The 15,694-nt window shown below is 39.0% G+C and overlaps 1 protein-coding gene across 1 annotated transcript; it reads right to left on the reverse strand.

Moving 5' to 3' along the window:
* Positions 1–969: 969 nt before the first annotated feature.
* Positions 970–14,641, reverse strand: LOC122396728. The gene is made up of 12 exons (XM_043395369.1): positions 14,037–14,641; positions 10,285–10,650; positions 8,953–9,083; positions 8,477–8,682; positions 7,297–7,482; positions 6,905–7,217; positions 6,446–6,459; positions 3,225–3,367; positions 2,721–2,848; positions 2,409–2,614; positions 2,101–2,283; positions 970–1,566 (listed from the first exon to the last, which is right to left on the reverse strand). The coding sequence occupies exons 2-12, from the start codon at positions 10,544–10,546 to the stop codon at positions 1,260–1,262; spliced, it is 2,079 nt and encodes a 692-aa protein (XP_043251304.1). The 5' UTR covers positions 10,547–10,650; positions 14,037–14,641; the 3' UTR covers positions 970–1,259.
* Positions 14,642–15,694: the final 1,053 nt, after the last annotated feature.

Consider the following 15,694-nt stretch of genomic DNA (forward strand, 5'->3'; position numbering starts at 1 on the left):
CCGTGTTCTCCTTCGTATCAGTATATGTATAATGATTATAATTGTAATAACAGAAAATATCTTTGTAATAAAAAGTTTATAGGATAATCAATTCCTCTGTTGATGTTGTCGAGGTACTTTAACAATACCATCGTTTCCTTGTACATAGGTTTTTCCTTGAAAAGTTCAGTTTTCATTCTGGCTTTTATGTGGCTCTTTTCACACAGAAATCTTGTCAAAGTTAACAGTTAAGACTATCGCCTCATCTACAGAACTTTTTCGATTGATCCTACTTCCTGGTCATTCCTGGATCTTCACTGGCCTTGCTGACCTTAATGTCAACCTCATTGTTGACCATCGATGACCATGAGGTAACCATTGCTGACCATAGAATACCCAATAACCCATTAAAACTCTCCCTTACAATTCGATGCGTGACCTTTTTAACATTTTATTCCACTTTAAAGGAGTGTATCTTACAAGTAGACTGCGGATCTTCATGCAAATTCATATTTTTGTTAATAAAATTATTGAAATTGGAGCTTTGCAGAGGGTTGTCTCAACCCCTAGATACAATAATTCGTACCTTACTTTAAGTATTTCTTATATTTTTGCATATTTAATGCATTCTGTAGTTATTTGAGGATTAAAATTTCCCATAAATGCATAAACATCCGCAGTCTACTTATAAGGAACCTGTGAAATTTTATTCGTGTAATTGTCATTTACCATTATTTCAATATTTTTCTGTTCGAACAATATGCATATTCACGGTATGCCCATATTAATGACAGACAAATAATTATATATCCTGTTCGTGTGTAGAAATATATTCTAAGCATAACATAAATTAAATAAGGTTTGGTGAGGATTGTCAAACGCATACAATGATTTTGTGTAATTCAATGATCAAGCATTAGAAAATTTACTTTATTTTGAGTTTTCTCCTGTACTGTAAGATAGACGAAAATTAGCATAAATTCGAGGATCAAGGTGGATAGAATGTGACAACATTTTATTTAAATACAACATGGTTGAACTAAAGTTTAATTTTCGTGATTATGAGAACGGATACTTGTGTCACCGCATTCGATTCTTTCGTCTCACCGATGAAATAGAATTTAATCACAATTATTTAAACAACTCGTCGATGCTCGAAGTCGTTCTTGAAATTAGAGGTCCAATAAAGATATCGATCGTTAAATTGGTACAATTTCGAGGGTCGAATGTGGAAACTGAGCTTCGACGAGCGTGATATGTATCCTAGATCGTTGGATTTATTAATGACATAAAAACAGATTTTCTTTTTTGGCATTATAGTCGGAGATCTTCTTCAGCTCCAGCAGGCCGTCCTCCATGGAGATTTTCTTCGCGACCACCTGATGAACGATATTCCTGACGTCTTGGGTGTCGTTCGTTTGCAGCTGATTGACCAAACCGAGCTCGTACCACATTTTTATGAAAAATGTACTGCAACCAGCGTTATATTTGCCGAACTCGCCGCTCTTCCAATCCCACGGCATCAGGTAATGATACGCCGGCCAGCAACTCTTCGCGAAGAAGAAGATGCTGATGTTTTTCGGAATTCTGAAATTATTGGTAAGCAGATCATTGTTATTTAGTTTCATTCTTATCTTCTGATCGAAAAACGTTATTTCAATGTTAATAAAATCTCGACGATCTTTGGTCGTTCCTGGGTCGATTTAAACAGGTCATTCCGTGTAATGTGCACGAGGCCGCTGCCATAGTTCTGCCGACGTGTTGTAAGAATCTCACGGTTCTGCTATATTGTTTGACGTTTCGAATGTGGGACTCTTTTTATGGAATTAAGTGATTTGCAAACAGCCAATGATCAGCGATTTTGTGACAATCGAATAATTCATGCAGAAAATGGCCGGTGTCCCTTATACATTCACGATCAGACCATTATCGTCGAGTATCGACATTAGGTTGTATCGGAATCGATAAATATTTCATACGCTAGTCACTGTATATCTAATTTGCGATTTACATTATTTGGCGTGTATGCCGTCGTTGTCTATAACGACGGTGCCGTGGCTTTTCGGCATTTTGAAGAAAAGCCTGAACAGCAAAGAGATAGTATCGAAAATGGACATTAACTTGTTCCCTTCGTTGGACCAGATCACCATCGCGCTGTTTATCAGCCAGGACATGTTCACCGTTATCATGAATCGTAGTATACCGGCGATCAGTATGGTGAGTGGCATCGTTTCGTCCCAATATTCCAACGGCGCGTTCAATGGTAACAACAATCCAAATATTCCAAACAGCACCCAGTAAAATCTTTAAAAAACCAACGAAAGACGAATCTATTATGTCATCTTCGATTTCACAGAGTTAAATAATAGTTGAGGGACTCGAGGTAACCAGGAACCTTTAGCCTTAAATTTCAAGGAAGAAAAGCTTACTTCTTTTGTATCCAAACGTTTAAATCTTGCTCCATATCGCGCATGTCGATGTCAAGTCTGGCCTGTTCGTAAGAGACAGTCGGGGACAGACAGTTGCTCATGTAATGACTGTACAAGAATCCTTTGCTGTGATTATAGGGGTCCTTGTCGGTTCCATAATACTTATGATGAAGCCTATGGTACAGTACCCAGTCGTATATCGGACCCTGTAAGACAGATATTTTAGGATGGACACGATCAGAGTTAGAGTGTAAATTTCTTACATTTTACAATATGCACTTATCGGTTTCTTGTGTCTAAAAGTATACATACCACTCCTGCGAGTGTGTGACCCAACATGAGCAACAGTCTGAGCGATCCTGCTGCCTGAAACGTCTTGTGTGCCCACAATCTGTGACACATGGTCACACTGAGGCAAGCCAGTGATGTTATGAACACCGCTAAAAATTACACGATTAACGATAGCTGTTATTATTTTTTATAACATCGAAATAAGCAGATGGGACAGTGGTTGGGTTAATTTTGTTCCATATAAGGACGCGATAGATTCTAACTGTTAATCCCTTGGCTTATTAATTAAATAGTTCGAATTTTATAAATTAAATTCAATGCCTGATTATTGCAAGCCACGGGGTTAACGCGATCATTTCACAACCGTACATTACCAAAGAAAATATTAAATTGCCTTTGGAATCGCGCTTGGAAAAGATCTTGGGTTCTCCTTGTTAGTGAGGGTTTCTTAGGACTAAACTCGAACGAAACCATTTCGTGACGATTTCGTCGTCTCGTTCGGAACAAAATTGCAATGTTTCTTACTGAAGAACACAGTCATCCATTTGGCGGAGGTGAAGAGCAGCCAGATGGCATAGATACCGAGGACGTGTAAATGAATGTACCACAGTACGGCCGCCCATTTGATCTCCTGTTTCTTCGGGGGTTTCGTCGCCTCGATCGACATCCTGTTGTCGCAAGTAAAAAACAAAGTTAGGCCTGGATGGTAGACCGAGGGTAGAAACTCGACGGAACTCGATTTTCCACTCACTCGCCGAAAAAATTTAAATGCCTTTCACAGAGAACACTTCGACGGAGAAAATAGTTTTATCGGTTGGATAAAATTACAAAGTGGAAGCCTCTGGAAAGTCGCTCGAAACGAGTTCCCCTTGTCCCGGGCAGGAAAATGGCGTAACCGATGGACGAAACGACGCGGCTGAAAGTTCGGTGCACCTCGGGCAGCCGTGCATCGAGGTTTACCTGACCCTCCGTAGTGAGACACGCGTTTCCAGAGGTTCCAAGAGAAACTGCCAGGACGGATGACCAGTGTGGAACCTTCTTGATCGACCTCGTGACCTCTGCTCGAATTTCATTATCGTCCAACATTTTACACCGTCATTTCCTTTGTTTTGGCATCGCTCGACGGAACGCGTTCGAATCGAATTTTCTTTAGAGCCGAGATTTCACGTCGACGCGTGGAAGACCACGGTACTTTAACCCTTACGATCATACTTAACGATCATACTATTAAAAAACAAAATCTATATCATTATTCACATCGATACAAGGGTTAATTTAGGAATAAAAACTATTTATATAGATAAAATGAAGTATTTATTTTTAAAAAATACATTTCTTTCTTAGTTCTTTGTAATACTTAAAGGACTTTTTGCATAAGTCTTCAGGACCTGGTCATCGATGGGTATATGAATAACAAATTCTAGATTCATTCGTAAACTGACTTTTACCCGCGATTTCGTTCTTCTGGAAGACAATTTAAATAATTCGTTAATGAATTCTAATTTACGAATGACATTTAAACGGATGTCAAATTACAGGAAGGCTAAGGTTGTTTACGCGAACCATAAATGTTCACGCACCAACGTAGTGTTAGGTAGCAGAGTTACAATATGGCGTACTAGCTTCGCCTTCGACGCGATGCTAAATCCTCTCACACATCGACGAACTTTATGTTCCGTTTCATTATGTCTATGAACTCGCGTTACCTGTTACATATACAGTGTGTAACAAATCTATTGGCACACTCGCTTTTATTTAATGCTACCCCAATCCCTGAAAGTTAATCCGATAGAAAATCAAATACTTTGTATCGGTATATTATTCGAATACGCAAAAATATATTTTGAAGCAAAACGAGTGTACCAACACTTTTTTTACTCACTGTAGATTCAATGTATCGTGGCTAAATATAGGTGACTTTAAATTTGGATACATTGAAACGTATGCATCTATTTAAAGTTGCTTACGCAAGCTACAGAAAAACAACGCTATAAAAATCATCGTCACTGAACTTTTCTTAGACAGTATGCATCGCGCTATTGAGGCGGGTTATAGTATTATTAGTATAATATAAATATTATGCACCAAGTAGATTGTGTGTTGTGGAACAAATTTTTCGGTGAAAAAAAAATTTCAAATCATTCTGGAAAAATTATTTTCGGTCGCAGGGGTCAATTACAATCATTTTTGGTGGATAGACATACCCTCGAATTCCTAACCATTTTCGAGAAAAAAATTCAAGAAGGTGGGAAGATTTGTCGTCGAAATTGGAAAGTTTCAAATCATTCTGGAAAAATTATTTTCGGTTGCAGGGGTCAATTACAATTATTTTTGGTGGATAGACATACCCTCGAATTCCTAACCATTTTCGAGAAAAAAATTCAAGAAGGTGGAAAAATTTCTCTTCGAAATTGGAAAGTTTCAAATCATTCTGGAAAAATTATATTCGGTCGCAGGGGTCAATTACAATCATTTTTGGTGAATATACATACCCTCGAATTCGTAACCATTTTCGAGAGAAAAATTCAAGAAGGTGGGAAGATTTGTCGTCGAAATTGGAAAGTTTCAAATCATTCTGGAAAAATTATTTTCGGTCGCAGGGGTCAATTACAATTATTTTTGGTGAATAGACATACCCTCGAATTCCTACGCACTTTCGAGAAAAAAATTTCTAAATGAAAATATAATTTATGGCCAGGAATGTTGTCCGAAAATTTCATGCGATTCTTTAAAACGTCATAACTTCTGAACGGATTGGAGGATTTTAAAGTTTCAGAATGCAAATAACGCGTATTTTGCTGTTGAATATGTAGAAATTCTAAAAATATTCGAAAACTTGTTCCTTACCTTGTGTAGCTATCGAAAAATCGGTTTTCATCGGTCGATAAAAATCGAACTTTTTTTTTTACTGGCGTAGCTAGATGGCGTCGCGACCATGTATGCTTGCAACAACAATAGAGAAGTGATACGATTAGTTCAAAACTATATTTTAAAGAAGCAACATCTCTGGGAATCCAATATATATTTCTATTTTCCAATTTAAAACATAAAATAGAATGTTTTATTTTAAAAGTCTAAAGCATAAAATACAATACTTTTCCTTTGTTTTATGCGTTTAAAAGAGTTCTTGATTCAAAAATAAATTGCTACGGAGATAACTTTATTTACTTCCTTCTAAGTACAACTATTAATGTGTAATAAGTGCTCTTCTCAGGGAAAAATACTTCATCTTATGATTCGGGTGAAGAAACAAAGATATTTTACTTTTTGATTTATTAGAATAAAAGTATTTTATTACGGGCGATAAATTAAATAAATAAAATATTTTATACTACGACACAAATATTTCCAGTAACCTTGAAATAAAATACTATTTTAAAGTGGTGTGCTGCCGGATGAAATATTGTATTTAAGATAGTATTCTATCCAGCTCTGACCATACTGCCTATTTCGCGCGAAGTTCGAATTGAGACGGAATATATTTCAATCTCATATTCCTACGACAGTAACCCGACATATCGTTTTTTGGATTTCCCTGAGAATACAGTATTATGCAATAATTCGCAGAATAGTAATCAGCGACATATCTTTGTTCTTAAATCTATCGTACTCTGTAGCGTAATTTTACTCTCGCCCTCTTCTTTTAACATTTGTTTCGCGTTACAAATTACGCATAATTACCGGTGGTTGAAGAGGTTCCAAAAATAATTGTCTCGAACCGTTAAATAAAAGGTCGAAACTGTTACCTGAAGACCTTCACCTATACAATAACAGTTTTCAAGCTCCGATTACATTTGCGTAAATCTGCAAATTAATATCTATCCTACACGTATAAACATTATTTAATCGACCCGTTTTATGGGCATCATCGGGGTTTCGCTTACGATTATTCCCTTCGCCACGATTAAACATTTTCACAGAGCGTAAATATTGCGAATAAAATCTTTTACAGGCACACTTTCAACATTCGTATCTTCGATCATAATTATTACACTGCTCAGTTTTGATTTTTCGGCTAAAACGATGTTGCACACTGTTGTACACGCTAGGATTAGGTCTTTGAACTGATTCAGATCCCTGATAATAACGTGTCAGAAACTCGCGTACCGATTTTCGATAACGGATATTCGTCGCGAACACTTCTCGATCGTTCGAAATCTAAAACGATGCTCCAGTATTTGTTCACGAACGATGAAGAGGCGTTACTGTTTCTTTCTGTCCATCAGTTTCAGTTCTTGGAGATCCTCGGTCGGGATGTCGGTGTCGCCGTAACCCCAGACGTGGGTGCCGTCGCCAGATCGGTTTGCTCTTCGTCGAACCATCGTCGGGGACACGTATTTGCGATCGTACGCCCAACCGATGCACGCGAAAGCATCGATGAAACCGGTGGTCAGGTTGAACGTGTAGTTCCCTAATTCGCCGGTCTTGTAGTCCCACGGGAACACGTGGTGGAAATTATGCCAGCCCTCGCCGAGGGCCACGATGGAAACCGCCAGATTTTCCACCGGGGAAATGTACCTGGAATTTAATCGATCAGTTTGTAATAATCATCGGAGTCGAAGATTCGAACAGCGGTTTCAGTGTTTCGAGAACTTACTTGTCGTATGGTCGTTGACCCCACATATGGGCGATGCTGTTTACGAAAAATGCCATGTTGAGGGTCACGCAGAACCGGAAATTGAAATTCACCCAGAAGGATGTCCATATGGATTCCGACCAAAAGTACCAAGGCACGCCGACCGGAAGCGCGATGGTCAGACAAATGAATAGCGGAATGTAGTATCTACGAAAGAAACGAGTGTCGAGTTCCATTCGAGTTTTCTACGCGTGAACTTCCGGCTGAGGGAATGCATAAAATCGCGGTTAGGAATCGGGTGTATTATATTGCCTTCCCCTGCGTCGTATTTTGGGCAAGGTAACAGGAAGTGGGCCATCCAAGATTCCATTCTCTCGATCGGTTATACCCTTCATACATTTTTACCGACGTCTAGTGTATAAATAGTTATTAACATAGGCAATGATCGTTGATCGTCCTCGACTGATTTTTTATTTGGCATTAACTTTTTACAAATTGATTCTTCCAACAGTCGAATAATTATATTTAAATTGAATTCACGTTTGGAAGTAGCATTACCCGGTTTTGCATATCCCGGAAGTCGACGCGATATATCGAACATCGAAGTACTTTTGAAACATGTATCAGTGTTGTCCAAATAATTTTGCTTCTGTTTTATAGTACAAAATTCCATTTCTGCTAGATAAATAGCACGATTGTAATTATAGATAAGTCGAAGATAAAGTCCCAAATATTATCACACTATTAAAGTAATCGATACGAACAATTAGATATCTACGGTCACGAAAGCTGGTCCAATCCAAAGTCTAAATAAAACTTCTCATTCTCAGATTTCAATCTGACAATTTTAGACACGAAAGACCAACAACTACAGGTTTTCTAAATCATGGAGTATTAGAGAATTGACAAGTGTTAATACCACAGCTGCGAATTACTCACCAAAACGTTAAGTTAATACTGTACGCGATAAAGTCTATTAGATCGTGTGATAAAAGCGATATTGACGTTACAACGAATTAAAAGTGAGTTGCGTGTTGAATAATATCCGACATTCTAAATTGGAATTGTATAATACTTGTCTCTGCTTAAAAGAACTCTTGAAACTTGCAATGAAATAGAGAAACTGAACAAAATCACCGATATAAATCCTCGCTTCGAACCGCAAATTTACTGATTTTCGATTTATAGTTTATCGTTTTACCTTTTCTGCCACATGACGATCGGATCGGCCTCCAGGTCGCTCATATCGACGGCCTTTCGCTTCAGGACGACGTCGGGGTGAGGGGTGGTGAAAAGCCAGCCCACGTGGGCGAAAAAGAAACCCCTTTTCGCGTTGTGTGGATCGGCGTCGGTTTCGCTATACTTGTGATGTACCCTGTGATCCAGCGCCCACGCGTACACGTGTCTCTGTACAGGAAACACGTTTGTCGATCGTCTGAAAGTTCGGCTATTTTTGTCAGACGCGGAAGAAGTTGGGCCAAAAGTATTTTTATCGCGCCGGATCCGTGAACTTGGACGGGAGGAAATCTCGAATCATACGCGTTACTTTTCTTTCGACAACTTTACGTACCATGTTCAAATTATTTTAGAGATATAGTACATAGGTATCAATAACTGTAAAATATATTTCGGCCAATAAAATGGAAGATGCAAGAAATTAAGTAGGGAGGTACAAACTTGTCCGCTTATGGTGAACAGGAAAATCAGAAGCACTCGTAGCGGCCATTTCGCTTTGTACGCCCTGTGAGACCATAACCTGTGCGCTCCGGCGGTTATGCCAAACGCGGAAATGTATATTGTCGCGAACGCTGCAACAGAAATTAAACGGACAATATTTTTATATTAATTTTGATATTATCTTATGTATTTTAAGTATACGTACGATGAACGAAATAGATGATATAATTCAAAAATTTTTATTTTCTGATATCATCTGCGTATTACAATGACAATGTTCTATTCGATATACGCAAAGAGCATTCTATCGAATAAATTAGTACGGAAATGATACTTTGAACCATCGCTATTATAGCGTTTTGAATGGAAATTGCATCGCGTATGCAAAACGATAAGTCTCACGCACTTTGTCCGGTGAAATTGTTATTGAGATTAGTTTATTAGATTAGTTTCTCGTTATGCGTAGACCCCGCAAATAAAATAATTCATGAGGGCAGAAATTACGTTTAAATCAGTCTATTGATTATTGATCACGTCAATTTCCCTATATTGTGCCACACGTAGACCAAAACGGTTTCATAAATTAATAACAATCGCGCAGGAAATGCCTACCAGCGATTTGAGTCACCGGAATGTATTTTTACAACAGATATATCGCAGTGCTTCGATAAGAAATCTAACTTCCGTCGTTCGCGAGGAAATAGTTTTTTAAAACATGCTATATTATATAATTTCAGAGACGAAATACCACCATTAAAATAACCTATCGATCTCATACGATATAAGTAGGTTTGAATTAAATCCTGCAAAAACGTATAGCAAAATTATTCTTTTTTTTATACAATGAACAGTGGGAATTAATTAACACAGACGATCCTAGATTACTTCCACCTTACTAAATGAACTCCTTAATGCTATTCGTTGTTTTTTAAATTCTGAATTGCGGATGGTTACACAACGTCCTATAAATAGTTTACGATTTTCCTATATCATTCTGTTGAGCCAATAACAAGAACACTCACCGTCGAGACTGACTGTTACGGACACTGGGCGAAATTAGTCCAGTCACGAATTGTGAAGGCACAGTGTCAGAAGTTACCAATTAAACGCAACATCCAACATTGAAATTGTACGACACGAAATTCACTGATACAAGATAGGAATTTATTTGTTTCCCGAATCTTTAACTCGAGTTCTTGTTTTTGATAGAACTTTTTCTTGTCTTGTTATCGTTGTTCTTACTATTTCAATTTCTATTTGTTTTAAACAAAAGTTGACTAGCTTTCGATTGGCTAAAAATTAGTCGAAGGGTTAATTCGAAGGTAAACTCACCCCACAATGCGGTGAGGAGTTGTGCTTCGGTGAAAATGAGGTAGAATCCGTAAACGCTGCCGGCGTGGATGAAAATTTGCGCGATCAGGTCCGGCCATCTGATACGAGATACGTATGTCGCTTTGCTGCTGTAATAACTTTGATCAGCGGTCAAAAAATCGTCGGTTTCCGATAGTCTACGATTCTTCGAGTCGATTTCCTGGTCCTTCGTCTCCAAAACTTGATGCACCGTGGCTGGTACGCGCTCCTTGCGCGGCGACATCTTTCTACTTCGATCCTATCTTCAGGGAAACCGATACAGACTCCAGCATCGGTCTTCGCGTCACGCGATGTAGCTTCTTCTGGATCGCGGTGATCTTATCGACTCTGAAATCACAACGTTGTTTATCCTCGACTAAAAGCTACGATCGTTTTAGCGTTCGAGGAATTAAGAACACCAAAATACCCTGCATATTAGTTTCGCGATTTTCTTACGCTTACAAGTTTTGTTGTTTCGCGAGTTTAGACAATGGCGAGTCATCTTGGAGCAACGGACCGCCGAAGATACATTTTTTATTTCGCTGCGCGGCTCGAAAGGCTAAAGGGGACTGAACGAGCCTAAAACGGCCAAATGTTAGAGAATACGCTCTATCGATCGTAGATATTGTCACCCGCGGTATCGCCGTGGACGTTGATAAAGATATTTATTTTCAGATATTCTTTGGTACGAATGATTGGCAACGATGTTCTCATAGACCACGATGATACCGGGTTACAACGTTCGTAGGAAAAATTTGCGAGCAGTTCCTTTAACGCCGCCGGAGTAGTGATAAGAATGATAATTCCTATTTGATTGAGAATGTTATTACATATATCATACTGTGAAGTAATGAATAGAAGATTATCAAATAGTAATATAGAATATATCAGAAACTGTCTTGTTTCGATAAGAAACCTCTGGTTATCTTGCTCCTTTTAACCGACAACGTATATATTTTACTTAGTAGAATTATTGTTGATCAATACACGAGTTCAACGACCCACGATACTATAACCTTCAGATGACCTTAGTCTTAGATACGTGGAGAATGATTTTATTTCCGAGACCAAGGTTACCCGAAGGTCATAGGTCATTGAGATGATCTCTTCACCGCCCTCCTCTTTCTCAGCGGATTTTTCAGCTGTACGGGGAAAAATCGCTTCCGTGACTTTTACGACGAGCAGATTATTTCGTTCCGAAACATTACGTTCAAGGTCAGGTCGTTAGCTCCCTCAATGCTCCCTGGCTGTCACTGATAAAGATGATATTTATTTAAGACGGTTCGTAGCAGTCGCAAACCCAAAAGATAGGAATGATCAACGGCAAGCCCACAAGTATGACGTTATCGCTCGTCACACGTTTAACAACTAATTTAATGACAGCCTGCGCGTTGACTACCAAGTACACTATTTTTAATTTAAACCTTGTTAATATTCTAACAAGAACCAATCCAACAAACTACTAACATCAATGCAAGTTACGTTTACTATCGGAGGTCTTTTCAAACTCGTGATACTTTCAGCACTTCCAGAAAGACTGGATTATCTTTTGTAGCCCTCGCTTTATTTAATTTCAAACTTTTATCGCTTTTGTTGGAAAACATTCTTCTCTTATCGTTACGTAGATCGAACAAATGCAACAGGTGTTCGCTCTGTGATTTCTTGGAAATGATAATCTCAAAACTTACGAGCGATCGAAGAATGACGCATAGAGAGATAAACATTGAATTGGAGATAGACTTGATTAACGTAGGTAAATTTTTTGTTAAAATATTCCTGAATTTTTTAAACGAACGATTGTTTTCTAGGCTCGAAGAATCGTTAAAATGTAGTTCAACGTCCATAGCGTTTATAATAACAGCAGTGTACTGTCTATATACGTAATTACGTCAGTAGCATAACACTGTCGTGTAAAGTAACGTGATAGCGATAAGAGTTTCATCAATACAGAATACAATGTATTATATAATGAATTATACATTGGCACGTACGCACATAATCAACCGGATCAATCATAGATTAAGAAGATTCCAGTCTGGCACTTTGGAATTCTCAATTTTGTTTGTTTTTCTTTTTCTTGTAACATGGAATTATAAAAATATATTTTCGAAATTAACACTAAATTTACATACGTTGGTTGCACAAATTTTTATTAGATATAAAAAGGAGAAAAAATTAATCTTATTCATATTCTCCCCTCATTGCAAAGCCAATGTTTTACACATCTTGGAATAAATTTATGCACCCTCGTCCAGAGGCGTACACAATTTTCGATGTTTCTTGTGTTTTTACGGAATATCGAGCCGTGAAACGAGGGTAAAATTTGTGTTCCGACGATTTAATTACCCGAACAGCAACGGGTGGCTAGAAAGTTAACGAAAAGTAATTATGTTATCCGTGAGGATTTTGTTAACGGTTCTCAATCGACGTCCCGGCGCGCGTCTGGTCTAGACGTCGTTGAATAAAGAAATGGCTAATTAAAACGTGGATGACGGTGGTCAACGGCGGGTTGACGCAACGATACGCGAGGCACAAAAAATAATCTGGCACAGACGCGTAGGTGCGATCGTAATTAGCGTGGACAGCATCCCACGGTGATTGTAATCGAGGGAAAATACCAATACGACGCCCAGGCAGTCGTGGTAATTGAAAATATAGTTAGAAAAAAAAAATTAAACAAAAAATACACGTGGTGTTTGAGAGCTCGATGAATCATGAATCATGAATCATGAATCATAGCGTTTGGGAAGAACTATCGTTTACTAGGGACGGCGCAAGCATGGAAAAATCCATTTTAAAATAGGATCAGATGAAAGCTTTTCTTCTTTTTTTTACAGTTTAATTTTACCAGCGATTATATTAATACTGTTTACGTATGTATGTATGCCGGATTAAACATTTGGCCGGCATTTACAAGCAATAAATCTATTAGCAAATGCGGAGCCCACCTGCGGACAGTCGCGTTAAAAAATATATGACTGGCAATCGCAGGGTTAATAGGAATTTATTGTTAGGAATTTATAGTTCACGGTCGAATTGCTCTTCCTTCTGATAGCCCTTGTTTACGAGATCTTCTGACCGTTTCTTGATTAAAGTCGACGCAAAGCAATCGATTGGCGCCAGCGAAATCGGGGGGATCGCTCGTAAACGTGGATCGTTCCTACAGAATTTTCTTTCTTTCCGAAGAAAAAATCTTATGAATCAATTCAATCGCAAAATTGGAATGTATACTTTTTCTGACCACGGTAAATGCTCGTCCAAATGTAAAGTAACCCGTGTTCTAATATTGAAAGAAATTTTACTCGTCAAAAGTTTTACATTGCAATGTAGAATAATAAAGATGATGTTTGCGCGCGTGACTAATTTACCCCCACGCGATCTACGGCAGCCAGGGCTCCGAAAGTGTTCAAAAGTTGGTACGTTCTGCGCGAAACGTGCAAATCATCGTAGCAATTTAAACGTGAAAAGTTTGTTATCCGGTTGCGAGGAAATTGAGCACAACACGAGTTCCGCGGAGCGAGCTAACACATCGGTGTATATTGACGAATCCCTATAAATAATTGTATTCGTCACTAGACCAAGGCCGAGTGTAGCACGGACCGCGTGCGATTCCTTGGAGCATCTAACCGTTTAACGAGGCCGCGTAGACGGTTACACGTGTCGTGAAAAATCGAGTGGCACGGCGGTTCGGGGTCATTCATCGGGAGGGTCATTGAAAAATGTTCTGGACGTACCTGTAGCGCGCAGAGCACACGCGCGAACCGGAAGAGAAACGATGCGAGCTACACTCGTGCACACGATTGCATTCAGGAGCGCGTGGCGACGTGCACAGAACCGCTGTAAAACTGAATCAAAGATCCCGATTCACCTCCGTGGCGGAGAGCTTATTCAAACGTATCGCTCTTGTGTTTATCTTTCACGCTAATCGCAAAATTGTCCTCTTATCAGATACACTCATTTTTACCTTTCGTTTCTCCGAATGTTTCAAGAACATTGCCTCGGGGGAGACGTCGAAAATAGTTCAAAGATTAATTATTATGCTGTCGATCTCGTTATGCGAGCCGATAAGCTTTCGAGAATCTCACGGTAACGGTTGTACCAGTCACTGTTCGCGATGTCGTCATCGATGTGCCGATAGAAATCGACGGCGAATCAGGCGTTTCACCGCCACCTGCACAAACTTTCCTCTAATCTCGCGGTTTTCTCGAAAATGTCACGCAGTGTTCACGCTCCGCTTGTGTCTGAGAACCGATTTCGTAACCTCCGAACTCCCTATTTCCGGAAGAATCTTTGCGTGTTTCGTGCTTCGTTCCACGCGCCGCGTAGAATAAATACTGCTCCTCGCGATGACTAGAGGACCTCGAGTTATAAAACTCCTCTTGTGCTCTCTGCGCGGACTCGCGCCGCACGAGCCACGCCGAAAGATCACGGATTGTCACGAAGCTACCATAGATCTCATAGTTTCTCATAAATAGTCACCGCCATATACTCGCGTCCAGCTCATATTTTCGTTTCTGAACCGTCCACGTTGACCCGGGAATTTCAAAAACTTCTACGATATTTATTTTGAATTACTCTGCTTGAAACGGACATGTTTATTTAGGTATACAGTGATAGCAGTGACATAAGTCGAAACATTTTTATAATATCGCTTTGAATCTAATTCAAGTAATTCGGCCTTGCGCCACCGACTTTTTCATACTAAAACTGAATTGCGATAATATTTATCGTTTCACGTGACTTTCATGGTATCGCAAATATTTTGTTATCAGAATTTCGTTCTACGTTCGAAGTTTTACGGAGACTAGGCTAATCATACATACTATTCGATATTTAGTAATCCTATAAAAAGATATGGAACCATGCATGTCGTAATTTGTTTAATACAGATAAATAATCGTGGTTTCGGTTACATGTTGACCCAAGAAACGTATACTGAATTCTTTCGATAAGGATTTCGTGTTATGACTAGGTAGTTGATTCATACTCCCGGCACGGTGACACAACAGCATTATATAATAAGTTGAAAAATTCTTAATGAATCCCGTGTTGTTTAGAACTAGAAACCGAACGACTTAGCTGCAGCGTTGAATATTCCTGAAATATAGAATGTATGGAGAACTCGAATCGTTTGTCATGGTTTCTCTGCTGCTCGATGCGGCTCAATGACAACAATAATTATTACATTCCAACGTTACATAAGTATCAGCCTTCTTTCTTGGCGTCTAGAGTTTACTTGAACCTTCTGTTTTATGCTCGCGGACCAAGGTTTAACTGTACTTGGTTGGAATTAATTTCATTCCCAGCGCGATAAAACTGGCGTGCTTTTATATTTTTATTACGCGTTTTCGAACTGCCCCACGAACCGATTATTATCCTTAACGGCATTCCG

Source organism: Colletes gigas, unplaced genomic scaffold (genome assembly GCF_013123115.1).
Source record: "Colletes gigas isolate AHSC1104 unplaced genomic scaffold, ASM1312311v1 Colletes_gigas_Sc00001, whole genome shotgun sequence".
In the NCBI taxonomy this organism is placed as follows: Eukaryota; Metazoa; Arthropoda; class Insecta; order Hymenoptera; family Colletidae; genus Colletes; species Colletes gigas.